The sequence below is a fragment of the Aphelocoma coerulescens genome, assembly GCF_041296385.1.
Source record: "Aphelocoma coerulescens isolate FSJ_1873_10779 chromosome Z unlocalized genomic scaffold, UR_Acoe_1.0 ChrZ, whole genome shotgun sequence".
Taxonomy (NCBI): Eukaryota; Metazoa; Chordata; class Aves; order Passeriformes; family Corvidae; genus Aphelocoma; species Aphelocoma coerulescens.
In genome coordinates this window covers 19568218-19580264 of record NW_027184085.1, presented here as the reverse complement: position 1 = coordinate 19580264, position 12047 = coordinate 19568218, and the positions used below count along the sequence as shown (strand labels likewise).

Genomic DNA, 12047 nt, shown 5'->3' with positions numbered 1-12047 from the left:
CTAAATTAATACATCATGGAACAGCACTGTTTCAAATGTCAGTCATCAATATATAGTATAGATTTAAGAAATAACATTTTTCATACCTATTTGCGTATCTCAATGTATTGAGAGTGTTTTCACATGATGCCATTCCTGGAGAAATTGTAGCAATCTGGAGAAAACAATCCACACATTGGTAAATCACTTTGTACAGATGAAAGGGTAGATGAATTTAAATGTATATATTTTTTAATCTCCAGTTTAATTTCTGAACTTCTACAAAAAATGTCTACTATGTACAGCTGATGTACAACATCATCTAAAGGACACAGATGTCCAAAGCTTCAATTTAATTTTTTTAACTGTACAAGGAATATCAAGAATTCATAGAAATTCAATTTCCCCAACCATCTTGGTAACATACTGTGTAAATGCAAAATTTTAACTGAAAAATAAACTCCTCAAAAATGGAAATATGCAACTCTATAGACCCTAAGTCTAGTATATCCTACAAACAATTATGCCATTATTTTTTTAAGTATCTTTTTAGGCTGTCCTCTGTTCAAGGAGATTCTACGCTGATTTTGGCCACATCAGAAACTGTACTTAATAATAGTAAAGGTAAGCTTGAGTTTAACTATTTTCCTAAGTAGAGATGTATTTTTTCTCAATTAGAAATTATCTGTAAACAATACTTGATGGCAAACCTTTTATGAGACCTATCTGGAATCTGAAGGTCTTTCTTTTTCCAGTCAAATAAAATACTCTGAAGATGCCACCACCTTTCCTGAAATCAGCAAAATTAAAACAGTGATTGGGAAAACTGGGATCACTATTTGTCCTAGTTTCTCTCAGTAGCCCAATTTTTCCACCTGTGTTCTTTTCTGAAGAGTCATAAAGGCTCTACCCAGAACAAACACCTCTATGATCCTACACACTAACATTTTTGTGGCATCACAGACTCAGAAGACTGAAACTGATGGTGATTAAATAATCCCAGTCTTCTCTTTCATCCTGCTGCTGACATTCCTGTATAAAAGTACAGCTAGTCATCCTGAGAGGAATTTCTCCTTCTGGGGAGAAAGGAAAAATATGTGGTGGAAGTGGGTTAGAAAGTATAGAGCCTGTTACCACACAGTCCTATGTTTAAACCTCTAATACTGGTATGCATCAGTTACTAAGGAAAACAACAAGCTTATATTTAAGATCACACAACTGCATGTCTCTTGTTCTGGGTGTTAATTAACAAAACCTAAGAGTTCCCTTCCATACTCACATAACGTGAAAAATGCATACATCTCTTCCACCAGTTCAGTGTTCAGAGCATGCCACAGACAGGGATGTTTAGAGTAATGGCATTTGTCTTCCCAAGGCATTGTTACATGTGATACAGCCTGGGCACAGCTGAACTGTCCCGACAGTTGGAAGTGGTGAATGAATTTCATGTTTTCCTTTGCTTTATGTGTGTGGCTTTTGCTTTACCTATTTACTACCACTGTGCTGTAAGACTAGCAGACTGCTTCAACATTTTAAAGAGCACAAGGTGCAGCTGCTCTAGGGAAATGTCATTGCAGGTATTCTGGTCTGTGTGGATACCCTGTTCAGGGCACATGAACTTGTGCACAAGTCTTGGTGTACGACCTCTCCTCATGCCCCAACAAGCCCAGTCCAGGCAGGACAGAAGGACTCTGACCTCTCTGTTGCTCACTTTCTTGTTCCTAATTCCAAATGAGAATGGAAAAAGCTGCACTACTTATGGACAGGAGTATCCATAGACCTGTAATAACCATTCTTCCCATTTTGAATGTGTCTACACTGCTTATAAGCCATCACAGTGGGATCAATGGCCCTGTTGGGACACGGAAGTCTGCAGGTTCCTACTCCCATCATGGAGGGCTGAGGGGTCTGACTTCAGCTATGACTGCAGCACATCAAGGATGCAACATGTCAAGGAGTAGCACTGGTTAAAAAATGAGACTATTCTGTGTAGTCACATTGCAACTTTCAAATGATGATACATTATCCTACCATGCAACTGTTCAAAAACAGCTTAAAATGGTTTCTCAAACTAAGATTAAAACTACAACAACTGATAAAATTTAAAAAAATTTATTTATGCTGACTGTAAGTCTCTGGATTTGTTTTGAAGGAAGCAAATCCTAGTCCTAACTGTCCACGTTATGAAGTTATTTTCAAAATATTTTTCTGACATTTGAAAAAATAAAATTTCCAAATCATAGTTCAGTGTTATATACAGAGAGAATACTCCATCCCTAAATATGTAACTTTTACAATTGCAATATACCCAGAAACAATAAAAGGAAGAGTCACATAAAAATGAAGTGTAGAATCTACCCAATGAGTTTTACTCAAATATCCTCCTTACAGATTCACGTCAGAAAGCAAGTGGAAAACATGCAACAGGTATTTTATTATTTCAGGAATCTTTTAGTAATTAAAAATCACAAGATTTTACTATATCATTTTATACACATTCCATATTAAAAAGCACCACATAGTTACATAATGTCTTATTCAAAAAGCACATTTGAACATTGGATCAAATTGTCTTTTGACAAATTCCTTAATAATAACCCCAGTTGTTGGCTGGGGTTAAACCACAACAATATCTTAAGATGAAACTCTGCTGACTAAATTCTTAATTAAAAAATTCATGTAAACAAACACTAAAACCAGAATGTCACAAGTGGTCTTACTACTAAGAAAAATAGCAGAAAAATGAATTTGAAAGCAGTATCTTATCATCAAAGGGGTTTCTTAAGCTTAATTGTAAAGAGACTGTAGCTATGTGAATGAGAAAATAAAAAAAAATAATTCAAGCATATTTCCACTTTCAGAGGGGATTCTTTTTATTAATTAAGAACTTCATGAAATATTCACAAATGATAATTATTCCATGTGCAGAAAGTAACTTCCAACAGGCTAATTTTTCAAACCTCCTTCAGCAGTGTGGATACACCTGCTAGAATCGCACCATCTAGCTATCTAATCCCGCATAGGATTTATGAAGTTATAGAGTCATACAATGATTTGAGTTGGAATAGACCTCTAAAGGTCATTTAGTTCAACCCCCATGCAGTGAGCAGGGACATCTTCAGCTTGGTCAGGTATGTCTCAACGGAAAAAAAAAATATCCTGCCATTTCATTAGAAAACTGGAGTAAAAAAGGTTAATAAAATGCTATTTTACCACTGTTTTCAAATTAGAACCATACCTAACACCTAAAGGGAAGATTAAGCTGCCCTAAGACCATGGTTTTCACATTGTGGTCTGCAGACTTCTCTGGCCTCTAGACTAATTAATTCAAAGAAGTTTGTGAAAAGTAACCAAAACAAACAGGCCTAGTAATCAGTATGCACTGCAGAGCGTTCACATTCTCATAAGGAGAAATGTTAAGGATGCACAAATAAAACAACTGGACATCAGGACTTTTATCTATCTTTTCCCTCATCTGTCACAAGAATTCTGGTTTTCAGACTGGTGCAAATGCACATTTACAGCTATTCAACATTTATGCATTTTAAATATCTCTAAGGATTGTGACTAGACCACTTCCCTGAGCAGCGTGTTCCAATGCTTGACAAACCCTTTGGTGAAGAAATTTCTCCTAATATTCAATCCAAACCATTGAGAAATGTCTCTATTGAAATCCCCCTCCACATACAATGTCAATTAGTGAATATATTTAAGTCCAACACACTGCCAGTAGCAAGCAACCAATTTTAAACATAAAAGCCTAAATTTGCAGTGTCTTTTCTCTTTGTAATTAACCAAATCAACTTACCATACAGGTACGTGAGTTTTCTCCAATGAATGAATCTCTTAGCACCTGAGTAAGTTTACTTGCTCTGAAGGGTGTGTGAGGTTTATTTCGGCCTAAGGCTCTTATGCACTCCTAAAAGAACAAAAAGGTTCTTTATCATGGGTTAAATAAACATAATAAAAATGCAATTCAGAATCAGAAAATACATGCCTTATCTTTGATGGTCTCCCCCAAAAATATCATTAAAATTTACCACTGAAGCTTGGATTCAATAAGTGTTAGGCTTCTACCTCTCATTAAGCTCAGTAGAGAGGAAGGAATTTAAAAAGGATTAGAAGCCTAAAAACTGTCTCGATGTCATCCAAATTGCTTACATCTATTGTACCCAACAACAAAACTAAACAGTGTTGATGTGAAATGTTCAGGCTTACAATTATTCTTGATGATCAGCTACAAAAGCCTGAATGACATACAACCTCTGCCAGCAGCAGCAGTATGGACAGGGACATGGGTTAACTGTATCAGCTAAAAGCAGTGGCTTTGATTCTGACTCTAGCACAGTCTTTCTTTACAGCTTAGAAGAAAACAAACTTTCTGAAAGCTTCCACAAGTCACAAACCAAGCAGGCACAGCTCTCTATTGGAAGCAAGCTCTCTACTTAGCATTGGAAGACACTTGAAAACATAAGGTAATTCCCTGTTCTAAAATGGTCTTTATGCGAAGAAACAGGGATAAGATCTTCTCTTCCATTCACAGAGGCAAGAGGCGGCACTAATATTTGCAACTGATTTGGTTCCAATGAGCAATACTGTATAGATGTAATTACTACAGAAGTTACAGCAGCAACAAAGTACAACAGTGCAAACCAAGATACCATTAATCTAACCATCAGTTCTGTCCACTCAGCACTCCAAGATTGCCTAATAAGCCAAGAAATTTTAATTTTAGATTTTGTTGTCATCATAATATTTTGACTGTTAATTCCAGATTCTGCCTTTGCCTTAACAGACATCTCTTCAGATGGAAGGCTTCCTTGGTGCACTTCTAACAAATCTACACACAGAGCTCCTACAACCAGCCACACTGTTTTTCAAATTAGAGCTTTGCTTTTAGCTGCACTAATGATGGAATGGCCTCTGTGTTACATGAATAATTCTACAGAAGTTCAACTAATCCTCCAGCTGCAGACACATCCTATGTTGAATTACTGATATGGCAATCAGCAAGTTTAATTAAGATATTTTAATTTACTATAATGATTTTTAGTTTGCTTACTCCTGAAAAATTAGAACTGGGTTATCTCCTTATTAGTAAAAGATTATAGAAAGACACCACCAACTTCTAAATTTGAAACAGAGTTTTAAACTACTTTTGGTTTTCATTACAGCTCTGAAAACCAGGTAACAAAATGACCACACTACTTCCATGAAAAGACATTATACAAACAACTTCCCGTGCCAAAATCCCGAACAGGTTAACACAGGACTGATATACAGATGGAAAGAGCAAATCTTGGATTAGCAACAAAGACCATTTTGTCAGAACATACAAGTTCAATTGGAATTTGACAATAACTTCATGGCTCCTAAATACAAATGGAAAAGGCTGTGTAATGCTTTTGGTGAGAAATGAAAAATGGAAAACATATCACTGAGAAACTTCTATCTTTTTGTACCACCTTTTAGACTTCTGAAAGACCTCAATTTATTTTTATTTACCCCTCCCCCCATAGAATTTGTATGAAAATCACTGGTACAGCAGCAGCAGAACCTTTTGCTATAATTAAAAAGACAAGTTGTATAAAAATTAACCAAATATGTTGTATGAGCACTATCCAGTACAAAATAAATAAACTGGAAAAAAAACCAAAAACCAAACCCCCAAAACAAGACAGCTTTATTCAGTTACATTTGGAAACTAGTAGTAACATCAACCCAATGGTCCCTTCATTGCTTACTTAGATGCTAAATCAGAATAGGCCCCAGTTTTGGGACTGCTGCTTCCAGTTTTTCAACATGCCATACAATTTTGTAATGACACATTATACGTCGCTATTTTCTGGTGTGTTGTGAGATCTGTTTAGTCAGATGCCAGTTTTCTCCCAAGTTTATATTGGGAATAAAAAAGTAACCACAGTGATCTTCGGGCTCAGATTTTTTATATAAAACCAGTGTTGGTGCTGAGAGTAGTAAACCTAAGCAAAACTAACCAAAACCAGAGATAAATTCTGAGACATTCACAACTACTGTTTCTCCAGTTTGAAATAAAAAAATTACTTTCCCTATTCAGACTGAACCTTTTCTAAGCACCATAAAACATCATACAAAAAAGGCAGATGAATATTTCAGTAGTATTTCTTAGCTCTGTTTATATGTCCTGGACTGATGTATGAAAATCTGTAAAGTGACTGTGTCAGACAATTTGCTATGAAGAAGAGCTGTCAAAAATGGATTTAACCTTTCAAGGTTTATTTTAATTATTTGCTAGTTTTTCTGGACATGTTGCTGTTGCTGTGCTTTAGTCAATATATTAACAGCAGTAAATATGTTGTCAGTGTAGTTTTATTTTTTATTTAAAAGGGAAATAAATAGTGAGATCAGTAAGAATATTTCCTGTTAGTACTTCATATTTTGAGTACCAAAGTAACTAATTTGCTTTCCTATTTCAGATATATATCAGAAATGTCTGCAAATTCAACCACTGGGGACTTGTGAAGTTGTTTCATTTGGGGTGTTTTCTGTTTTGTTTGTTTGGGGGTTTTGTTTTGTTTTGTTTTTGTTGGTTGGTTGGTTATGGTGGGGTGTTTTGATTTTATTTTACAAAAACTACATGTAAGTTGATAGCTCAATGTTTCTGCATTGTTTCTACTTGGGACTTACTAAGTGTTCCCTCAGGCATGCAGAGGAAAAAATCAATACACTGTTTTATCTGTCATATCAGTAGACAATGTAGACAAGCAAAGCCTGCAAAACCACTAATTTTACTTGTCACTGCTATTATATGTAGGCTTCCACCTACTCAAGGGCAATAGAAACATTATCAGTTACCTTGAGTGCTAAAAGGCTCTTGTTAATTTCTGCACCTTCCAGTCGAGTCTGCCTATCTGCACTCGAAGTATCTGCTCCTCTTTCATTGCCAGCCAAATCAATCAGAGAAAATTTACCATGCAATTTCCCTTTCCTTCTGAGAATAATCTGAAACACTGCATGGCTTCGAGATGAGTGTGCATTTGCAGATGTCTGGCCAGATGTCCTTTAAACAAGAAAAGAGCAGGGAAAGATATTAACCGATGGAGGACCATACATATTAAACACTAACCTCACAATGATAGGTTTTTCAGGCCAGGTTCCTGTATTTTCTTACTTGTTGACAGCACGTCTAACACTCTTGTGGACACTAGACATAGAACCCTAATAATTGGATATACATAGTACAATTATGCCTCTTTTTCCATCTCTTTGAAAGAAATGGAAGGTTAGTAACATTTTGCCTGACTTTTAAAATTATATCTTCATATATTTCAGATTATCAGAGAGTTTACACAAAAAATGCTGATGGCACTTTTATCTGATCATGCAGCAGTCCATGCTCAAGGCTAATTTTAAAAACAATGAAGCTGAAGTCTTAAAAAAAAAAAAAAAAAGTGCTTAACCTCTGCCAGTACACATCAAGGCCTTTTACAGATGAAGAACCTGGCAGCATTCCAGTTTTTAAATGATGTGAATTTAAGTCAGTAAGCTGCTTACATAATGCATGCAATTCACATCCTCCTGAAAAATCAGTTATTTCTCTTTAGGAGACAGAGAACTTTAAATGTTTCCATTTAAAACATAGGTAGATTCCTTACTTGCAGACATCATCAAAAAATCCATTGCATATTAAATACCAAACAAAGATACTCCCAAAAAATCTTGTTGTGATTTTTTAATGTACAATGAAAAACTGGTGTAAGCTATGGAAGATACCTGCAGCTGTTGCCTACTTCAATAAGCTTCAACACATCTTCAACACATTTGACTTCCCGCTCCTGTAATCCCACCACCTGGACTTGCTGTTTACCATCTTCTAACACTCTTAATTTTGTCTTCCTGTTCAACAAGTCAAAAACCTTAGGGAAGGAGGAAAACAGAATAGTTAGAAGAGGAGTTTTAAAACAAATTCCTGTTTCAAATTCCATTTCAAATAATGCAAAGCATTCCATGGAAATACATGATTGGAAGGGAAATGTAAAGAATTCTTTGAAATTCAGCTTTTAATACAAAGAGGAAAAAAAAATCTTTTATGTGACAAGCTCAAAATCTTATATATGAGAAATTCCCTCTTAGAAAAAGACCATGTACTGACCTTACCACTGTAGATCTCAAAAAATGTTGCATATACTTGAAGTTCTAACTTCTTATAGTTTGGCTTCTTTAGCATTAGAAAGACATCTCGAGCTGTGAATACATTTCCAGAATAAAAAGTAATCTCATAATGTGTTTTCATTTAGTGAAGATTCATTCATGTGTAACAGTCTGTTTTACAGAATCTCATATTTTCCAAGAATGACAGATAGGGTCAGTCAACCAAGTCTAAAACAACACAGTCTAAATTGCCACATTACACTGGAAGATGCAGAAGACACCAAAATTATAAACTTACATAATCTGCTACTGCATTTTTGTTAAATAATCTATATTTACATTATTGTGTAAAGGATACACATCTAGGAACAACTTTTGATGTTATCAAAGCTCCACTGTAATGTAAAGTAGGTAAACTGTTATATTTGTAGGACAAAGAGTAGAAAATTTATAGATCTCAATTGATCTGCCTGAAGCCAACTGATAAATGAAGTCTCACCTGCAAGTGCATATATGCCTTTAGAACAATCTTGGTTCTTTCCCGAAAAGTCGCCACCCATAGTCTAAATTAAATAAAATAAAAACAAAGAAGAAAAGGAAAGCACCATAAAAATCACAGAACTGTAGTTTACATATTTCTGTTTTATTAGAACTCATTTAAGTATGTCATTTACAAAAAAAGAGTATTGCTGACTTGTAGAGCTACTTACATGGGTTTTTCCACTGCCTGTTTGTCCATATGCAAAACAAGTGGCCATTCCCCTTTCAAATATGGTCTCCACTAATGGTCGAGCTGTAAACCTTAAATGCAAAAAAATCTGTACTTAAGAAACTGAAGTATTTTAAGATGCCACTACCACAAGGAAAATTAAAATGTTAAGGCCAAAAGTTACAAAATAGATACTTTATATCCTATACTTTGAGAGGTCAAAGGACATTCTTACTTTACTTTCTGAAGTAAGGAGACTACCAGCTCTAAGGTATTAAAATTTTCCAAACCATCGTAAGCTACAAGATCTCTCTCATTCATTTTGCAACAGTATTACTCTTCTTTAAATCCCAAAACAATGACTTCCTTGTTTTAATAATCCAACACCCCACAGTTTACTAAATGCAGTCTGGAGCTCCCTAAAGATGCCAGAATAAGATATTGACGTATGACAGTGTAGTAGATAGGAGTTTCGTCAATACTAAAATTCTGCTGTAGGTTTTTTTTTTCTCCCCAAATCAACTTCCAAGATTAAATTTGAAAGACAAGCAGCCAAAACAACATTGCACATCTCAAATTTTGAGAACATGCATACATTAAAAAAGGGCTCAAGATAATGGATACCCAAGCTCTTAAGAATGAAAAAATCTAGTTATCCCTGAGGCACTATTTGCTGTGTCAAAATTATTTTCTGAAGTGTCATTTCTTTTTTTTTGAGAATTAATTTTTACTTTAAGAAACACAGTTATTGTTCCTACTTCAGCTGCTTATTGCCATTATTTCCCTGTACATTCCAAAGGCAAAGGGTAAACTAATGGAGAGTTACACATAGAGATGAGTCTCTCTGCAAAACTCTTTCTAAACTTTTTCCAGTTGTTTACACATAAATTACCTACAAGTGACCAACAAAAGAAAAAATTAATTACAGAAGCACTGAGATGCTCCAACCTTCTTCCACTCTGCTTTCAAACACAAGATCACTTACAAAAATAATATGGGCAAGACTGAGCCATTCAGCAGCAACCCAGGGTTATGTAAAGAATCTATGTTAGCTGAATCATGAATTTTCATCAAGAATATACTAGATGATTCCTGAACAGCCTTAGTCTTTCTTTCTTTGCTTCTTCTAAGTATGTACCTCCTGTCTTCTCAAGAGGATATTCCCATATTTTGATGTTTGTTCTTTCTATATATAAAAATTTTAAAATTCACAGTCTATCCATCTTAGAAGCACACTCCACTACTTCTGTTTGATTGAATTTGAAACTATTTCTTTTACTGATTTATTAAAAAGGGACTTAAAGGTATCTATTTTAAAGTAAGATAAAATATAAACATATCTAAAAAAGTTTTTGTAAAGGATTACACAACTCCAAATGAGTATGTCAAAAGAGTCCAACTTTACTTTTACCAGAAATTTTATTTGTAATCTTGGTCCTTCAGAAATATAAACTGGTTCTCCTTTAAAACTCATAAGGCATACCCATTCCAACTAGTGAGTGTTCTTTAATATTAACAAAAATTTGCAACTCAGGGCTGGTCCTCATGGATTAAAAATACTTAAAATACAGGTTAAGCAAAATAATAACAGTAGTAATAAAGGTATTAATGGCAGTAGTAGTAATAATAATAATAGAGAAGTATTTTTCTACCTTGGACTGGACAACATTTTTTCAGTATAGACATACAGTAAATTTAGCATATTGGAGAAAACTGGAGCATCTTGACACATTTTTTTCCTCAGTATGACCCTGAGGCTCTGATGAGAGCACATGATGATACCTATCTTGCTCTTACTTCTATTATTACAGGAGACCTTAAAGCAGACTGGCCTTCAAGTAAAAATTATTATTGTGCCATATAAGGGAGAGGGAAAAAGACTAGAGATTCACTGTTTCAGTATGAATACAATAATCTTAAAATATATTGCTATATTGTCATTAATATATTACATAACTAATAAAAAAGCTGAAAAAACTCAGCACAAAAATACAACAACACTGTATACCAAAGCCACCCCTCACATTTAAACATTATGTTCACACAGATAAATAAAGAAAGGAGGGAGATTAGAAGAATGGATTGTCAAGCAAGAGAATTATTTCATGCATCATGAATCAGCAAGCTCTCCCACAGCTCTTCAGTATCAAGGAAAGGAAAGATGCTACTAGCAGACAACCAGCAGAGACAGAAATCTCCAAGGACACAGCTTTGCTGTTTAGAACTCTTTTGTTAGTGTTAGTTTTATAAGATTTTCCTTTCACCCCCTTCTCTAATTATAACAAGCGTAAGACAGAAGTTTTTATTTTCACAACCTTTTAAGAGTTCTTTTACTATGATTTTTTTGTTATCCACTATCAATCATGTCATGATCCTAACTTTCACTTCCTAGTTCTGGATTAAAAACAAGAATTAAGATATTTCTCTGTCAATACTCTTTAAGACTATGGGAAGCAGTTCCCAAGCCTAAGAAAAATTATCTTCACCAAATTTCTTTTTAATATCAATATTCCCTGCAAAAAGCTTTACAGTATTTAGATGCATACCAAGATTTTGACCAAGATTATGTCACAGTGTCTAACCTTGCCATTGTACTTCAACCGTATGTACTTCATTTAGTTACTTGTTCAAGGGAAATAGTTAAATCTAAACATGCTTTTAAAAATGCTGTGTGAATTATTCTGTACCAACAGTGGAAATGAAACAGAAGAGCAAAGAACAAAATGGAGATCCAATTACCTTGGGCCTAAAAGTGGATATGTGTCTTTGTTGCTGTTGGTTTTTAAATTAGGAAGATTTGGCATTTTCAGCAAGATAACTTAGCTCCATACACTCCCGTGTTATATCAGCCAGATTGCTTCCAGAAGGTAAGTTAGCTCAGGTACCTCGGCAATACTGCAATATAAACTCACTCACTTTATTTGAACTCTTTTCTCACCCTCTACTGATTTGTTTCCATCTCTTAATTATCCTATATTCAAACTGCAAGCTCTTTGGTGCTAGGGCTCTCCTTTTCTTCCAGGTTTCCTGATGACCAAAAGCCACCACTCAGGCTTCTCAGGTGCTGCACACACACTAATAAGACAATAACCCGGAAGCAGATGGAGAACTCATTATGTGGCTCAAGTAATCAGCAGCTGAGGAGGCAGGCAATACTTGCTAGAGCCTGGAAAGCAGCAGGGCTTGGAAAAGGACTGGGAGCAGGACTGAGGTCACAGAGGTGGAGATG

At 35.1% G+C, this 12047-nt stretch overlaps 1 protein-coding gene across 5 annotated transcripts in view; it reads right to left on the bottom strand.

Annotated features, from left to right (window-relative positions):
- KIF2A (kinesin family member 2A) overlaps positions 1 to 12047 on the bottom strand; it is a 56627-nt gene that overhangs the window by 10760 nt on the left and 33820 nt on the right. For all 5 annotated transcript variants that reach the window (XM_069001984.1, XM_069001980.1, XM_069001983.1 and 2 more), the window contains exons 10-16: positions 8820 to 8910; positions 8609 to 8672; positions 8111 to 8202; positions 7732 to 7874; positions 6814 to 7018; positions 3788 to 3898; positions 87 to 154 (exon numbers count right to left, since the gene is read on the bottom strand). In XM_069001984.1, coding sequence (XP_068858085.1) covers positions 87 to 154; positions 3788 to 3898; positions 6814 to 7018; positions 7732 to 7874; positions 8111 to 8202; positions 8609 to 8672; positions 8820 to 8910 — 774 coding nt within the window. The remainder of the gene's footprint in view (positions 1 to 86; positions 155 to 3787; positions 3899 to 6813; positions 7019 to 7731; positions 7875 to 8110; positions 8203 to 8608; positions 8673 to 8819; positions 8911 to 12047) is intronic.